Source organism: Lineus longissimus, chromosome 3, assembly GCF_910592395.1.
Source record: "Lineus longissimus chromosome 3, tnLinLong1.2, whole genome shotgun sequence".
NCBI lineage: Eukaryota > Metazoa > Nemertea > Pilidiophora > Heteronemertea > Lineidae > Lineus > Lineus longissimus.
Genome location: NC_088310.1, coordinates 23,130,051 through 23,148,901, shown reverse-complemented (window position 1 = coordinate 23,148,901; position 18,851 = coordinate 23,130,051). Strand labels below are relative to the sequence as shown.

Sequence of the window (18,851 nt, the reverse complement as noted above, 5' to 3'; positions counted from 1 at the left end):
TGTACGTAGAAATTATTAAGGAAATGTCATCTTTGAATGAGAAAATAAAGAATCAATCCGATCACTTTCTGCCCTGGCTGTACCTGAACGTGTGTTTCTCTTTCATTCCAGGCCACGTTCAAGGGTTGGATGGGAATCATGAACGACGCTGTTGATTGTCATGGGGTGAGTTGATACTTAAATCCAAGTAGAATTCTTCTGGTGTTATATTTTATCGTATTATATGAATGGGACAAGAGGGATGTGAGATACATTGGTTTTTCATACGAAAATGTACAGCATGTCCGTCGATGCTTGAAAACTTGAAAACTACAACATACAAGTATTATGGAGTTGGCATACATGTACCTAAAATATGCAAGATGCTTCCAAAATTCAAAAGATCAAAGAAAAAAAGTCCCTTTTAAAAAGTCTCTTGACCAGCCAACCAGCAATTAGGATTTAAAAAAATTAAAGGGGGTGCCCTAATAGACGCTTTATAGGTTTTATAGGTCACTCTTATTCACTGCTGGAAACTATACATAAAGCTTCTCTTTTTTCTTTCTTTCAGCGAAACGAGCAACCCTACAGAGAGGCTAACTTGTATATGTACCTTTACTTCGTGCTCTTCATCATCTTCGGTTCTTTCTTCACGCTGAATCTCTTCATTGGTGTTATCATAGACAATTTCAATATGCAAAAGAAAAAGATAAGTATACCAATTCGTGGCAACAGTAAATTCTTCTTTTGAGGACATTTCAGTTTGCTAAGAAATAGGATATTCTATCGTATATATATTAGCAGATTTCAGCAATTACAAAATCTTTCCCGTAAGACATAACCATCCGTTGAGTTAACCATACTTGAATAAATGAGTTTCAGTCAGTGAAGCGTACAAAATGTACGACCAAATCTTCCAACACAACACAGGGGTGGGCCTTTGACTTTAAAAGCAATCTTGGGATTGTGAATCTTCATAAGCAAAGCAACCCTTTTCAAAGTGTGACTCTCTTCATATTCTAGCTACGATTTGCCAGTAACAGGCTTTAAAATCTGCATCTACTTCATTCGATTTAGCGGAAATCTTATATTTTCGCATTTGATATTGCAGTGCAAGAGTCGGCTGGTATTTTTATTAGTTGAAATGATTCGATTTTAATTCAGCAAACCTGTTATTCCATCACATGATTGAATGGCGTAAAAGCCTGGTTTACCTGAGTGGCTTGATTTGGCAATTCAGTTCAAATGTTTCGATCGGAATTCAGCACGTTTGTCTCACGGAGAAAAAGAACTATAGATATAAAGACAATCCCGTAATTTAGACATCTGTCATCAAATACAAGTTGATCTATGATAAAAAGGTGATGTAGCCCGTGCCTTATGGCTCACCGGAACGGTGGGTCTATACAACACCGCAGTGTCTGTCGTCCGTCGTCGTCGTCGTCGTTGTCGTCTTCGTCGTCCGTCGTTGTCCGTCGTATCCTATTTCAAAAACGATGGCACGTTTCTTAACCGCTAGGGCTATGGACTCAAAACTTTGTATGCATGACCCCCTAGGTCAGATGACACTGAATTTCGGTCCGGTCTGATTCTTGACTTGGCCACCAGGGGGCCAAAACTGAAAACATAAATAGTGTGATATCTCCCTTATTAGTGATTTGTTTTTGATATAATTATAATGGTAGGTACTCCTGGCAAAGACATATTGCATATCATACTGAATTTTGGTCTGATCTGTTTCTCGACTTTGACACCAGGGGGCAAAAAGTGAAAAGCTAGAAAGTGTGATATCTCGCTCATTAGTGATTCGTATTCCATAAAGTTGTTATGGTTGGTACTCCCAGCAAGGATACATTGCATAATATACAGGTTTTTGATTTGACCTAATTTTCAAGGTCCATTGTCAATTAAGTCGTTACCTAAATACCAGTGAGCACAATGGCCCCTGGCCTTTTCATTTCATAGTTTCATTGGACTCTTATTTTGAAAATAACCAATGTTTTTAATTTTCATATAAATAAAACTTCATTTACTGCAGCTTAGTTTCATTCAATTTTGTTTTTATCTCCCAGTACCTTGCCTTTAACAAACATTTAATTTAAATTTCAAAAATGATATGTGATATAAATTGCCTGTCATGGAGTTGTCATCTATGCCTCTCTTGAGGGTGCAGTGAAGACGAAGTCTTGTGTGCATTGACGCAATTAAAGACCTCTTCCCTGCATTATTGACTTCCACTCCGAAAGGTGAACTTGATTGCTCAGGTATTTCAGTATGTGAAACATATTTGATTCTGATCAATCTATTGTCATCTCCACGCAGGTGGCTCCCTAGAGATGTTTATGACAGAAGATCAGAAAAAGTACTACAATGCTATGAAAAAACTAGGTGGGAAACAGCCACAGAAACCTATACCAAAGCCTCGTGTAAGTATATACAGGGTGAATGAGAAACTGCATCCCACCTAACAGCTATTTCTTTTGGTCATCTTTTTTCATGGTGTGACTAATGTTATAGGTGAAGGTCAAGGGAGTTCTGGTGCTATCCAGGTGAAGGAGATACTTATCAATTTATTGTCGTCTCCACGCAGGTGGCTCCCTAGAGATGTTAATGACAGAGGATCAGAAAAAGTACTACAATGCTATGAAAAAGCTAGGTTCAAAACAACCGCAGAAACCTATACCAAAGCCACGTGTAAGTATACGATGGGTTATTCTGAAAATGTAGCCCACCTATTGGTTCGGTCATCATTACTAACGGCCATGTTACATGGAAACGTAAGTGTTTGGTATCTACCTACCTCTGTCTAGCCTACACATCTAATACGCAACTAGTTCTTTCACTTCAGTTCTTACACAGCAGCAAAGGGTAATGATTGTGGAGGGGGATATTTTGCATTTACCAGGTTGATTCAAGAATATGATACATAGTTAAAAGGCTAAAACAATGTGCATACAACATAATGATTATAAAAAAACATATATATGGATATGGATATTATAAGCAGATTTATCAATGTGGAAAATAAAACTACAGGGACACGTAACAACTGTAACACAGGAGCAGTGTTTCTATCAGTAACATTCGTAGAGACTTCGAAACCCCGTTTCTTTCAATCTACATTGTACGATATCTTAACCGTCGATCGAATTCAAAACTTATAAACACGTCCCCTTAAATAACGGGGCGTGGGGGGGGCAAATTATATGCAAATAAAATTGACATTGCACTATACGAATCATACGCACCAAGAACAAGTCGTTGTACCCTATGTATCTGTAAAAAGAGTTCCAAATTACCAGCATTGATCTCACCGTCTACTAACTGTTTCAACATCTATCTATCAATAGTATCATATTCTCTTTTTAAAATTGTATTTTTTCGACTACCATCTTCTAATCTCTAACTACAGGGCTATTAGATTTAAAAAACTAAGGGCCTCAACGAACTCCAATCGGTGCCAGCGATTTGTAAATTACAATAGAGCCTCTGTATGAAGGACATCCTCGGGACTGACAAGTGCTGTCCTTAATAGAGAGGTGTCCTGATAAGAGAGGTCAAATTGAATGGAAACAATCAATTTTGGACCAAAACTAGTGTCGTTAATAGAGAGCTGTCCGCTAAGGGAGGTTTCATTCTTCCGCATTAGTGCATAAAATACAAAACGCTGATACCAATGAGCGTACGTCGGAGCTTTTTTTAGGTCTCAAGGGCCTGCACTGCCACTGCTCTGGTATTACTATTGTTCCTACAGTATTTTTTTTCTTGCCCTCCATTGTTTTTACAGTTTCTTATTTTTTTACCCAGTTGATCCTCTCACGCGGCTACATTGTTTCAAAACCAAACTAAATACCATCATATGGGCAATAGCAGCGGCTACACTATTCAAAACCAAACCACAACCAGTATAGGAGGCGATTGAGCGACTACATATTTTCTAAACCTAGCCAAAACAAGTATGTGGGGCATATCAGCGGCTACATAATTTCCACACTCAGACAATTCAGTTACAAACACACACTTCTACGGATACATATTTTCTGAACCAAACCAATACCATTATGTGGGACACATTTTTCCGATTCTGTGTATAGGAGTGATAGAGTGTAGATCATCGTGGTGCCCATGATGAGCACCAAAAATAGATAGTGATTGTACAGGGTGTAAAAAAAACCAGTCCGTTTCAAGAACTGCATGTCGTTTGTATAACTTATTTTGGAGAAATGGATATTTTTTGTCAAAATCTCACCACATAGAATCCTTTCCTGTTATTTTCGATAGCAAGAAACGGTCTTTGAAGAAAAAACATTTTTAAAGCGTTATCAAACTTGGAAAGTAGCACGACTTTTTTACACCCTGTAGGTATTGTCAGCACTGAGGCACGCAGTACCAATTAATATTCGAAACTGTCCATCTGCACTATAATTCTGTTTGAATTAGTATGCATCCTTCTTTATAAGCATGGTAGAAAATTACCTTGACTGAAATAAACTTTCCGCCATCTTCGCTGCATTCTGTCAGTTTTAAAAATGTTGAGAACTTTCTCTCAGGATCACTCTGATTTCTACTGTTTTGTTGTAACAGATAAAATAGATTGTTTGAGGCAAGGGAGTTTCATTTGTACTATTTATCATTGGAACAATGCCAAGCTCGAAATGCCGATGTTACCTGGAGGCTACTTTACTCACCAAAGCCAGCTGTAATGCAATACCTTAATACTAGCCGCGAGTCAGTTTGAGCATAGCTTGCTGTAATGCATTACCTTATGACCCAGGAGTCAGTTCGAGCCAATCCGTGATTGATTGTAGATAGACGCTGATGCATCGATGCTTTCACACGGGACCTCGTGTCCTTCCAACGTAGAGGAAATTACCTTGGTCAGATCATGGAGGTATTAAATAAGATTGAAAATTGTATTAATTAGTTGAATCTTGCAAGGTACTGCTTGCCTTAATCTACATGTACATGTGTGTGGTGGACGATTGTAGTGTTGTTCAGTGGAGAAAAAGCTTAAAGGTTGTCTGTCCCTTGCGTCGTTTTTAACCTAGAAGTGGCGTTCCTTTCACTGTAATAGTGTTACCAGTAGAGATGTAATGGTCGGTACTTTACTTTCTGGTGTAAATTCAGCTGTGTGTTTGATAGTTTGATATCATAGGTATGGTAAGAGTATATATCATTAGCATGCATGCATGGCAGAAGATTCTGGTTACTATCAAAACGCAGTTAACGATAACACTTACTTGATAACAAAGTTGAAAATTCTGTAAAAATGTAAAAGTCTTCGGCAGCTAGGTATGCCTCGCTGTTTGAATCACGGAGAAAAATGTGCGGTGTCGTTTTCAATTCCTACGGTTTAAAGCATTATTATGAAGAAATTCTCCTTAAAAACCTTGCCAGAAAATGGCATGGCAACAAAGTATCAGCAGACAAATGACTAGTTCGTTTTGAAGAGGTACGACACCTACAAAACTCTATACCAGTATATCCCTCATTAACTACTACAGAGGGCCTTGTTTCTACTGTGATTTGTAATGTAATAGTAATGATTTCGTTATCGTGACATGGGTCTAACCTCCATACATGTTATACCTTCCTGTGCTTGCCTGAAACAAAGCATTGTATTATGTGGAACAATCAAGACGCCTGCGTGCTACTGTGCCTGGTAGAGTCTACGATTTCGTTTCCTGGACTTTAACCAATGATTCATTATTTGGATCCAGATTCCCTAGAACTACTACTAATAAAAACATTGTCATTGTCCGCATTGTATTCCAGGCGACTTAATCCTTCGCTTCATCGAAATGCATTGTCCTATACTGCTTCCATCATGTCAAAAGAAAGGCTCCTCTATCTCCATACACGTCCCCCTCCTATTACTTGTCAGACCAGATGCAGTTCATTCTGTGTGTATTTCCAGTACAAATGAGCTGAAATTAGCTGTTGCTTATTCGTAATGTGCTTACAGGTATCGAATTCCCTGCTCATTGCTGACTTTTTACGAAGAGACTTTGGAGAATAAGAATTGTCACGATGATTCGATTGGCAGCAAAGTTATTGTTGTAAAATACTCTTGTAAAATACTCTTATCCAACGTACAAGATCCATCTGAAGTTGATTTCACACCGTAGATCATATGAAAATGTCACTATATGGCATTCATTCTAACCCGATTTGAGGTGAAATATTGCATTTTCTACATTAAATATTAATCATTCTCCTTTCCTATTCATTTCAGTTCAAGTTCCAGTTGATATTCTTCGCAATCGTCACTAATCAGAAGTTCGATATCGGCATTATGGTGTGCATCTTACTGAACATGGCCTCCATGGCCATTGATCATCACAACATGAGCAATGAAATCAAGAACGGCCTGGAATACGTCAACCTAGTCTTTATTATCATTTTTACTGCTGAATGTGTCATGAAGCTTCTTGGCCTACGGCTTCATTACTTTAAACAACCATGGAACATTTTTGACTTCGTCATCGTGGTGTTTTCAATTGTTGGTAAGTTGATTTGTAATGTTCGGTGGAGAATCCATTTTTGCTTGAAACAAAATGTGCATCAGGTCTCGATCGGAGGTGCAGCACAATCCTGTACCCTTCCTCCCTAAGGAGATCAACACCTGAAAAAAAATCAGCGTTAGTACCAACTCTCCCGTATACGTCCACTCTCCCATTCTCGGGAACGTCTCGATTCTCCAGCAGCATCACGACTTCTGTTCAAACAAACCTTAGCTGTAGAGCCAAACTTCTAGCTACATTCGTATCCATGCACGTGCCCTTCTTTTTACTCATCTAACAAACGTAATGTGTCTGTAACCGGATAGGACTACAGTACCAACTATCAGAATTATTCAACCATTTAAGTAGTTCCAAATGTTTTTAAAGCTTGATTGAAAATTGTTTTAACTTTCCAATATGATTTAGATTGTAAGCTTGAATGAAAATGAAGTTAGCCAATGTGATTTTAATTGTAAGACTGAATGAAAATGGATTCAGACGTGTCGTTGAGATACCTGTAGTCAGTGATTTTGGCTGGAATCACATTTTATTAATGATATGTCGTGCGACTTTTTCTCATTGCAGCACTTGCTATGAAGAAAGTTTTTCAGAGCTTCCCCATATCTCCAACACTCATTCGTGTGATCCGCGTATTCCGTGTTGGTCGTGTGTTGCGTCTAGTCAAATCAGCGAAAGGTATACGGACCTTGCTCTTCTCGCTAGCGGTTTCACTTCCTGCCTTATTCAATATTGGACTACTTTTATTCCTTGTCATGTTTATATACGCCATATTTGGAATGTCATTTTTCTCTCGCGTCAGACATACTGCGGGAATTGACGACATGTTCAACTTCGAGACGTTTGGCCGCAGCATGATCATACTTTTTCAAATATCAACCTCGGCTGGTTGGTCCGATGTATTAGATGCTTTAATGAACGACACACCGGGCGAGGATTGTGATGACAAGTATATGGGACTTGACAAAGGAAACTGTGGAAACAGTATGATCGCTGTCTGTTTCCTCATTACATATCTAGTTATAAGTTTCCTTGTGGTTATCAACATGTATATAGCTGTGATCTTAGAGAATTTCAGTCAGGCAACTGAGGACGTGCAGGAAGGCTTAACCCAGGATGACTTTGATTGCTTTTACGAAAAGTGGGAGAAGTATGATCCAGAGGCCTCGCACTATATTCGATTAGATCAGCTATCGGATTTCTGTGACGATCTTGAGCCACCACTAGGCATTCAGAAGCCGAACTATTACAAGCTTGTTGGATTGAATATTCCAATATGTACAGACGATCGCGTTCACTGTGTTGATATTCTGGATCAGTTGACGAAATATTTCCTCGGTACACTCGGGGAGGATGAGAATATTGGCGAGGTGAAACCGGGTGGCGCTAATCGGGTGGATTATGAACCTATTAGCAGTACACTTAAGCGACAAAGAGAAATATATTGTTGTTTGATAATACAGCGAGCGTTTAGAGAATGGCTGAAGAATAATCCAGAGAGACCTAAGAGAGAGCGGCCTCCGGTAGTGGCTACCATTATTGACGTAGGTGATGATGATCATGAGCCCGGTGATCCGACTGGTGGTGAGAATTCCATCACCACCCCAGTTCCGGGTCATGAACCAGCGGAACAGCTGCGAGGAAATTCTGTGGCTAGAACTCCGCAGAATGGCAATCCAAATGTGCAAATTGCTGATAGCAAAACTGTAGAATTACACCCGGAAAGTGGTGTCGTTGCGTAATGTCACTTGGTTTGGTCGAATTCCGTTCTCGGTTTTGGCCGAGGGGGAAGCGAAATATATACAAAAATACTACGAAAAACTCGTTGAACGAATGAAGTTCATAGCATTGCAGAGATGAAATACAAACACATATATTCAAACAAGCTCAAAGGTTTTAACACTTTCAGATCTGTTAATTTTTACGTTGGATTTTATTCGCTGTGGATGCCATACGCGTACATGTATTTAGTGGGGAGGATTCAAAGATTGCACCTTCATATACTGTCTCATGCTTGTCATGGTTATGCCAATAATTGTATTGTTCTTCAAGTTATAGGACGCCTGACTTCCAAATTGTATCACCATGCCCATGCATATTTGTTACGTGTGTACGTACGTGTACGACCTTTTGTACAGTAAGTCATGTTCCCATCATTACAATTAGTCAAGTCGGTCCTTCATGTCTTTCAATAACCTGGGCGATTATTTTTCTAATCTTTGTAAATTTATTTAAAAGCATGAGTGACCAATTGCCAATCCGTAATGGAGATTATGTTTGGGTGCAAAGTATGTAAACTGTTTATAAATTTATTTTTGTAATGATTTATGAATCACAATTATTTGCAGAAGCAGTTATCAATTCCGTTTTGTGAGCTTTGGTATCGTTAATGTATTCGGTTTCATGTTAGGTCCAGTCATCGCTTAATCAAAAATACCTTTAATCAAACTTTAAAACACCATATAGTCGTCTTAGTCTAAAAACAATTCGATAAGTTTATTAAGGAATAACCACAGCGTTTCATTTTTTGATCGTTTGCCATGCATTTTAAATCGATAAGACCAGAAAACTAATGGCGTATGAAATGTCATTGTTTTAGACTTACTGATCATACGTCTTTCCTAACCATAGGCAGTTTTCTATTCTCCATGTTAAAGTTGTTGCTATGTATGTAGGCAGGTCGGTCTTGAAATTCGGAGGTGCTGTGGTATGGTATGCCTATGATCAAAATCATACAGCCGGATTCACTGAGGTACTGCTACAATATTACTAACCGCATCTGTTCGATTCCCGCCATTTAACCTCAGTTTCCGAGGTTATATGGGGATCTGTAAGATATGGTGTTAATGAACTTTATTCAAGTTCTTGGATAGAAACCACAGCACCTCTTGAATAGAAAGCGCTGGCTTATTAGTGTATAGAATATGAACCTAGTCATAAAGAAACAACGTGCTTTCCTCTATCGCAATCTATAAGTGTACAGCGTGTTCATGTCAATATACACGTATTTGAAGTTTTAACCAGTAACTTTTACTCTTTTAAAAATTCCTTACCGTTCACAACTTTACGAACTATTAAATTCCGTGAAATCTTGAGGTTTTCTCTTTAATGAAATTTATAGTGTAGTATGAAAAACGTGTCGCGCTATTGAGGGCGTGGTATCATGTTTGGTAATTTACATGACAGACTAAATACTGTACGTTGTTCAGCTTGGTTCCACTTCAACGGAACACATTGGAATAGTCTCATATTGATATCATTGATAGGGTCTTCAGGCCGTTGATTCACCCCTATGGTGGTAATAAGTACGGCCCATTTAGTTGTGTTTCGATGAAGCAGAACAAAGTGGAACTTACAATGCGTAATCTGTCTCGTGAATCACAAGACTGCTTTTGCTTCTCCAAGGATGTCTTACTTTGAGTTTATGTGAAGAAGGAGAAGACGTGTTTTGAAATGAAAGTGAAACTACGGCGACTTCACCAGCCCAATTACGTGCAGCTATTATATTGAAATAGAGTCCATTTTTTCAGAACAAATTTCAGGCTGCATGGGAACCTATTTCTTTGTTAGATAAAACAAAATAGACCTACATTATTCAAAACTTTGTACATTTCTTGTTTTAGTTCAATTGACAAATCTTTTGTGTGAATTATTGCCATGTTTGTCACCCACCAAAAAGATTTGTTAATTAGGCTAAAACCATGTACAAAGTAATGCAAATTTGTTTACCAGTCAAAGCATAGATCCCCATGCAGACTAAAGTTTGCCCTGAATGCATGAACTTACTACATTGCACCATGTGATTTAAAAAATGACGTCACTAAGGTTTCACCTTAAGATACATGTAGACTGCAAGTGAATTTAAGCACTTTGTCATTGGTGGGATCAAACTACAATGTATTGACTATAAAAAATTCCAGTCATCTAGAATATATGTCAATAACAAAGTTACCGGTATACATCTTTCCGTTGGCCAAAACCTACTACTATCGTTGAAAAAAATTTTTTTAAATAAATAAACATCAGTAGTAGTTACTAGTAGTTACTCGTTAATAGTAGCAACTGTTTAATATCCAGATCCAGTAGAAAAGCTGCCTCCTTTAGTTATCACGGTTTTGTGGGGAGTGGCAAGTTGATCTGCACAGCGTGTGATGACGGTCGTGATGACCACGCAAGTATACTTAACTGGGTGTCCCGCCAGTGCTCAGAGCCGCCTAAAGTACAGTACATACTTGATATAAATGCCCAGATTTTCATTTGACTGGGAAAGCTTTGTCGGCATTCAGTTTCAATCATACATGGACACTGACTATATAGCATACACATTAGTGTTAATTTCTATTTCATCGTATTTTCGCCAAGATTACAGCATACTTTCAGAACACCAAGCACCTACTCATTATCATTATAAACACTAACATTTAAGACAACTATATATGTTACAATATCCAGTATAAATTGACCTACAAAGCGTTCCTAGTCAAAAGGAGCGATCTGGGCAAAATACGAAATGCAGAATTCATACTTATGATAAACGGGTATAGATTTTCTTTTGACTTGTTCTTTGTATTTCCTTATGGATTGTGAACAGCCAATTCTTCAAGGATTGTTATACGTTTATGTGTATGCAGCCAGTACATTTACCGTTAATGCATTGGCACTTGGTTTACTATGTATGGCTATCTGTGGATGCTGACACAATTTCAAGTTCAAGTATAGGTGTGTATATAAACTTATCCATAAATGTAGTGAACATGGCAATTTCTCCATTACTCCTCGTAACATGCAACCATGTACTAGTTATTATTGAACGAAGGTTGACTGAATTTAGTACTACCGCTTCTAATTGCAAACTATGTACACCATAACTGTAGCTTTAAAGGGTTAATCTCACCCTTATGGCAATTCTAATAAGTACATTTGAGATACGCCTAGATACTCTAAGTTTTCTCCAGTGTTATCTTAAGCGTATTTCTGACTTTATTTTAACTTAGTGCTGCGTTTGACTGCGAATTTACACATACATGTACAACAAATTACTGAATCTCTGTGTTAATACTTAACGACTGGCCACAACACGAACCCTCAGTCAAACAGAGCAACTCTGACGCCAACGCATGCGAACCATGATGTTTGTTATTAATCATTTGAGGCCTTTGAATCAAAATCACGGTTGGCTAAAGTCGGAAATTTTTTTCCAAATTTTGCAGGTTACGCATGCGCATTGATAAGTAACCAAGGTAACCAAGATATACTTATTCAAGATCATGCGTAACGCAGACGCAAATTCTGGAAATGTTGCTAAAACCGACCGCGGGGCCAAAAATATAGCCAGCTTGTCCGAACGACTCGGTACAAATCGCTATGAAGGTGTAATTTGAGCACATTACTCTCAAACCCCTCCAAATTGGCGCATTTTTAAGCAATCCAACGGTATTTCGATAGGATCTGTCATCCCCATCACTGTTTGGTGTACGCTGTGAAAGTACCTTTGCTCAGTATTGAAATTGATAAGGCGAATGTGAAATAATGCATTTACATGTATTTGTCCGAAATCTCCAGGTTATTGGCAATGGCATCAGTCTTTGTCTTCGTCCCACCGCATTCAAAGTAATGAACAGTTACCTGTTATTTGTTTTGTTGTATTATCCTCCGTGGTCAAAGAATAATGAGCACCGGAAAGTTAGCAAATGTTGCCGACTCTTTCGGAATGCATTTGAGAGATTATGGCCCTCGTGGAGAAAGAAAGTCCTGTCATACAGGCCCATGACTAACTAAAACCGTGTCACACATTTAGAGGATGACTCAATACACCAAATTGATAATTGTAAATCATTAGTGACATGCCACTGACGGAAGTTTCTGGGGAGAATTCACTCCTTCTCCATCCATGTTCCCATTATTTTACTCGTCATCTACCATAAAAAAGTACCGTAGAGTCCGTCGCGCTCTAACCTGCTGGTAATACGAGTCAGCGTACAAATGATCTCATAATTCTTTGACCAGAAAAAGCTGTATTCAACTACATGTACTTAATCCTCCTGTGGTTTTTTGGCGGATTTTTTTGTCAACAAATATTTCGTAAGCCTCATAGCATAATTGCCTAAGTCATATTTTGGCCAAAATGTGAAAATTTTATGTCTATGTCACTTTTCTGTGATATTCAAGCATTGCTTACTTATTTAATGGTTTTAAAAATGTTGAGACATCTGTTATAAGTTTTTGTTAAAGTTCGAATAAAAATTTCCTTAGCGTTGTCTAAAAAAATGGTTCTTAAATTTTCCCAAAACCTTCAAAATTAATATGAGTTAGGCAATTATGCTATGAGGCTAACGATTTGATAATTTCGATGACAAATTGAGGTTGACATAAATGCGCATAAGGTAATCACTTTTAACCACGTGACTACTCAACACACTCTGTATCCATATTTTGAAAAAAATGATAATTGAACTCATTCCACATATCTGTCTCGGTATGATATCGCGGTAGAGCGGTTGCTACTGAGCTATTGACACTTAATCAAAAGCTATTTGATAGGATTAGTTCAAATTTCGAACACTATAAATAATCGCGAATTGTTTTGCTGCAACTGCAGCCAAAGAACCACATTTCTGTTTCTTTTCCGACTGTGATAGACCTGTTGACTCATACGTGTTTATTTCAACTACAGATGTAAAGATTATCATTTGTCCTCTACAGTTTGTGACTCATGTACGTTCCCTACGATTTGTGTTGGTGTCCAATTTGAGAATGGCGGTGCAAAATCGGAAATGTACCTGTCCTGCTCTAGTTTTACACCCCTTTCCATCAAATTGGGCATTTGTTATTGCTCAGTATCTTACTGAAGTCGTCTCCGAAACTCATAGGATGATCTTGAGCGGCCAAAGATTGGACAAATTCTCCGGTCGCGAATCGCCCGTCTAAAAGAAGCTATCTGCCTGATCAGTCGATGGAACCGTTCTTCTGTTCTTCGTTTTATGTTCCTACTACTTCTGCAATCTTGCCTCAAAGCGAAACCATCATATTAAGGTCGCGGGGATCAACACTGGTCAGGACAAACCTCGTCACCATCATACAAGTACTTAATGTATTACCGTACTCTTTCATTGTCATTGAATGGGCAAAACGGGTCATGGGACGAGATTGTAATATAAAGATCAAGGAGGCTTCCTGAAGGGAGATCTGTTTTTAGATTGATGTGAGCAACAGTATATGATCTGACGGCCCATTTATGCACACCATGGAATCTGGCAGATTAATCTCGGTAGTGTTCTGAAAATGAACGTCGTGGTATTCAAATAAGATGTACAGGGTCTGTAAGACGCCAGTCGTTTTAGATTGAGGGGACTGACAGTATATATACTTCGTGTTTTCAGTAGACCGTTGATATAGATATCTCGTCAGACAACGGTAGGGGTTGCATGGGGAAGTCAGTTCATATTCTGTCGAATGGGTCTTCTCTTCAACATAGTCATTTGTATAAATCGCATGCTTCATTTTCATACGCACTTAGGTGTCTCTACCCAGTTGAACTCGCTGAATGAAATCCTGCTATTGGTCGGTGGCATCCAATGACAACAGACATAACATTCCGGATAAATAAACTAACTTTGAACCTTCAGTTTGAAAACGGGTGGAACCTCGCCTCTTTGTGGACGGATAGTCATCCAAACTTATCTATTGAAGTTCTTTCACATTTACTGAGGTGGATATCAAACCTTTCTGCATGTTCATATGCCATTAGCATGGATGATAAATTCAAAGGTTGCCGAGCAGTTTTTTCTTGCGTCTCAAAATTTATAAAACAGAGAAAGAGTGCTTTCACTGGACGCCGCCTAAGACCTACAGGCTTACTCACTTTCAGTTTTGTATCTTCTACAGCAAGTTTCATTCGCTGGGAAGCAAATGTATTCAATCACGGATTTCTCGTCTTCAATTTTTGCTGAAACGCCCTGTCACATATAGATGGAATATTGTATTTAGCATAATTATCTCCTTGTGACATCATCACAAGGTTGCCTATATCCTATTCTGCTTTTCATTGGTTCTGTTCAGAGATGTCCATCTGGGTTAGACGGACATATTTTTACGCATAATGCATGGGCAACGGGTCTAATTTTGGTACGAAACAAAGGGTCTTTTTTCAGCACATTGGTTGTGTGTGTGGTGTGGTGGAGGGGATTTTGTAGAAGGCGTGGGGCACGTCGTTCTTGAAGGCAGAAGGTCAGACCTGTTGCCCATGGAAATAACAGAGCTTTTCTCATGTGAATAAACGTTGTCACGCAACTCTTGATTGAAAGCAGTCTGCACGGTTGTCAAAATTAAGATTTTAAACATTGAATTTCGAGGATAAACAAAGCATCTTGTCACGAATTTGTATAGTTTTTTAACAACGTTCGTGTCCAGATGCTAGATCTTATTCCAATGATTATTGATAGACACATGAAACTCGTTAAACTCTATGGATTATATTTGTCAATGTTTAGACTTGTTATGAATTAATATATGCTCTATCATGATAAGGAAGTATGGCAAAAATTCCATATTATAACTATACTTAAAATACCATTATTAAATATTTTCATGTGTTATTGGCTTGTGGAAGTCATTTCAACAGAAACAAATTGATGCAAAATATGAAAAAGGGTCGAGAGAGCAAGCGAGATATTAGTAATGCCAACAAAAGTATAAGAACGCCTCCGTGTGTTTTACAATGGCTGTTCGTTGTCGCTTTAACGTCTTCAGCACCATTGTGTGTCAGCCCTTAAGGTCTCCCTCTAGGTGTTTCATCCTTCGTGTGTGGTGAATATTGGCTTTCTGTTTAAGAATTGAAGATACTGATTCTGTATTACGAATCTGTGAGACCTTAAGGATTAGTTCAGGTCCATGTTGATATGGTTCATTGCCTCTCATTTCATCATGTCACTTTTGCACGTTTCAAGAGATAATTAGGTTGATTTCAAATTGTGCATGTCGGCGCACAACGTCATCTATGCAAAACACCAATCACTATCATTAAGTTTGGCTAATTTAACTGCGTTGAAATATTTGAACATAGGTAATTTTTATTGTATATACAGATTGTAAAAACTGTTGATTTATTAGCTTGTCATTCAATTACATTAATTTTGTTTATCAAATTTCCGAATCGTACCAAGATAGCTACACACTTCCAACAGGTACAGGAGACAGTTACTGCTCCTGCCTATAGTCCCCATTTAAGAACCCCAAAAACTGGTGTGAAACACTGAACTTTTGAATTGAAATAAAGATATCGACCGTGCTTAATGTCTGCCATTTTTTATCACTGCCGCTGCCTCGGTTTTGGCTTGTACTGGTACACATGTATCAGTTCCACCCTCGCGGTGTTCAATACCTCCTGTGCTATTGGGAACAACTTACGGATGATATTGTACTGGTGTCATATTGAAGATACGGGAGTGATTACAAAGCTCTGCCAACAGGCGTGTTGAAGACAGTTGATTTTATTATTGTGTATAACCCCATCATCAGTTAACTTAATTTCGTTTCATGTTTAACGTGATGTTGACATGAAATCAAAGTATCAGAATAGCACAAAGGATTATTCCTAGTATTGCTCGCTAACACCTCATCATCAGTTTTGCTCAATTACATCATGGCCTCTTCATTATCTTACGAATTGGTTTGTAGGTGTTACTCTGAAGGTGCAAAACTGAAGGAATCCATGTCCTCTAAACTAGACCCCCCCCCCCCCCACCCCACCCCTCCCCAAAAGCTCCTAAAAGTAATTGGTATGTAAATTTCAAACCAAACATTTCTATCATGCTATTCGCCGCAATGGCACCAAAATTTTGGTTGTCCTGTGTGAACCTATCTTGGTCGGTCACCATTTTATACCTTGAGTGATGATGCACCATTTGTTAAAGCAATGCCGTAATGTATTAACATTTTGCACTACTGTTCAGTTTTACTGTTGATTCCTTAGTGCCATTATGATGAAAATATTCGAAGATTATTCTCATCAGGCTTAAGCCAAAGAAAAAAAAACACAGGAATTTGTCTACTCAAAGGCTGTACGACTCCCTGTTCTTCTGAAGAGATTTATGTTCATCACCAATGAGTGGAACACTGAGCCGCAAACGCATTCGCAAGCAGTTCTTGCTCTGTTCTTGAAATTTTTGTGCTGTGAAATGCTGTATTAGGATATACGGTAGATTGAAATCATAGATAAGTAATTTTACCGTTCAGTGTAATCCTTCGTAGAGCACAAAGGAGAGTGTCAAATATTACAGATTTGAGTAGAAAAATTCTTTCTTTGGCTATTGAATGGTAATGATTATGCAGTTTCTGTTGAAATGCTCGCGATGCACCTCATCCAGTCACCTTGATATTTGAACTTGGAACAGGACGTTGTGATGCTCTCGACTCGATGTCCCGATCTCGTTTTGAACCTTTCATTAGTAGATTGTAGTAATCTAATTCTAAATGTCTATAGAAAGTGCTCACGGTAATTACGAGCTTTGTCACAACTCCTCGTCATCTGGGAATTCATTAGAAGGGAAGAGGAAATAAGTTATACATCTTATTTGAGAAAAACATTGAATAAAGAACAAATATCGGATGGGATACAGAGTGAAATTATTTGGATGGAAATCCTTCTAGTTCATATTGGATGGAAAAACTGTATAGTAATGATGGTTTCCTGTCCTCTTCCTTTTTGTTGGCTCCATTTGAAGCATGCATTTAGGAGACCAGGTTTATCAACATGTTCATTTGAGGAGACGTTGTGACCTTGCTGTTTATGCACCAAGATTTAACTTGTGGATGGATAAGTTAATTTTAGACTCACTCGAAAACTAACGTCAGTTGGGAGTTTTCATATACATGTCAATTTCATACCAGTGCCACCCAGCGGAGACAGCCAGTTCTACTAATGCTTTCTTTTAAAATGTCTTATATTGCCAAAAAGGGTTTTGGATTCTTCATTCAGTGTGTGTAGATATAAAAGACGATCATGATCAAAACCGTGCACACTGTACATGCCATGCATCTTATAAGCTGCAGATTTTGTTTTTTATATAATCCATTTTCTTTATGTAAAGGAGCGACTTAAATAAAGAATATTAACTTACAAATTTAAAGACATTTTACATGGTATATTAGAATTTTACGTCGATTGTTTCTTTGCCTGTATTTCTTTTAAGTTTATCCCCCCCCCCACCCAATCGTCGAATGCACATCAGCCGCAGTTGACCCGTGTAGAGGTTTTGTGTCCTCTATTATGCGCTTTGATCTCCAAGCGGTCAATGCCTCTACAGAACCATTATACCATAATCCGCCAGAAGATAAGTAGGGCCGGACACTTCTTCCAAGGGGACATTTTCGACTTCTACACCGGCTTTCCCCATCCCCTAAAGGATAAGGACAATGGGTGATATGAACAAAGAACAAATAATGCTTTTATCCATAACTCCATGTAAGTAAAGTAAGAAAAGTAAAGTAAAGTAAAATGTACACGCACACACCGGAACCACAATTAACCGAATAACAATATTATTTATATAAAGTAAAACTTGGTGGACTAGTTACTCTAAGAATAACCATAAGTCTTTGAAGATAGCGCGTGCACACGTTTCGCAACAAAGTTCACGTTCAGGCTAGTCTCAATCCTATCGAAGAATCCTATTGAAGAAGTGGAAAATAACTTGATTGTCTTTGAAGTGAACTATCTTGGGCGATTCCAGCACACCGACGAACTCTCCTATACAACGACACATGTTGCTTCACTCAACTCCAAACAAGCGATTGTGGCGATGTCACACCCACAACAAGTGACATTGACGGCTTGGCGATCACGCCATCATGTGATACGCACTCTTAAGATCAAACTTAGTGAACTTTTTACCGCCAGCCAACTTTGCAGACAGGTCTTCGACCTTTGGCATTGGGTATTTCTCCACCCTCGCAGCTTTATTTACCGTGAGTTGATAAATCACCACAAATTCGGAGTTTTCTTATCTGCTTTCAAAACAGGGACAATGGGTGCAGCCCAGTCAGAAAATTTGACCAGTCGCAGTATACCCTCAGAATTCAAACGATCCAGTTCCCTATCCCCTCTGTCCGTTAGCGCATATGTCCCACTGTGCGGTTGAAAGAACTTTGGCTTAACATCAGGGTCCATGTAGAACTTGCCCTTGACTTCCTTAACTTTGCCAAGCTGCCCGTTTCCAATGTCAGGGTATTTACTTAGTACAGACTCCAGGGTAATCCTGTGCACCCCATCACCATGTTCTGAATCAGCACGGTACAATTGTTTCCAATCAAGCTGAATCACCGACAGTCAATCGCGGCCCAGGAGCGTTTGAC

At 38.6% G+C, this 18,851-nt stretch overlaps 1 protein-coding gene across 2 annotated transcripts in view; it reads left to right on the top strand.

The window, feature by feature from the left end:
- Positions 1–17,642, top strand: part of LOC135484268 (sodium channel protein type 4 subunit alpha B-like) — a 41,259-nt gene extending 23,617 nt beyond the window's left edge. Inside the window, exons 22-26 of one of the 2 annotated variants that reach the window (XM_064765583.1) lie at positions 112–165; positions 551–688; positions 2,298–2,405; positions 6,215–6,485; positions 7,068–17,642. In XM_064765583.1, coding sequence (XP_064621653.1) covers positions 112–165; positions 551–688; positions 2,298–2,405; positions 6,215–6,485; positions 7,068–8,242 — 1,746 coding nt within the window. In that variant the 3' untranslated portion in view covers positions 8,243–17,642. Of the gene's footprint in view, positions 1–111; positions 166–550; positions 689–2,297; positions 2,406–2,565; positions 2,674–6,214; positions 6,486–7,067 lie in introns of both variants that reach the window. The other variant, XM_064765582.1, reaches the window with a different exon arrangement.
- The last annotated feature ends 1,209 nt before the right edge of the window (positions 17,643–18,851 follow it).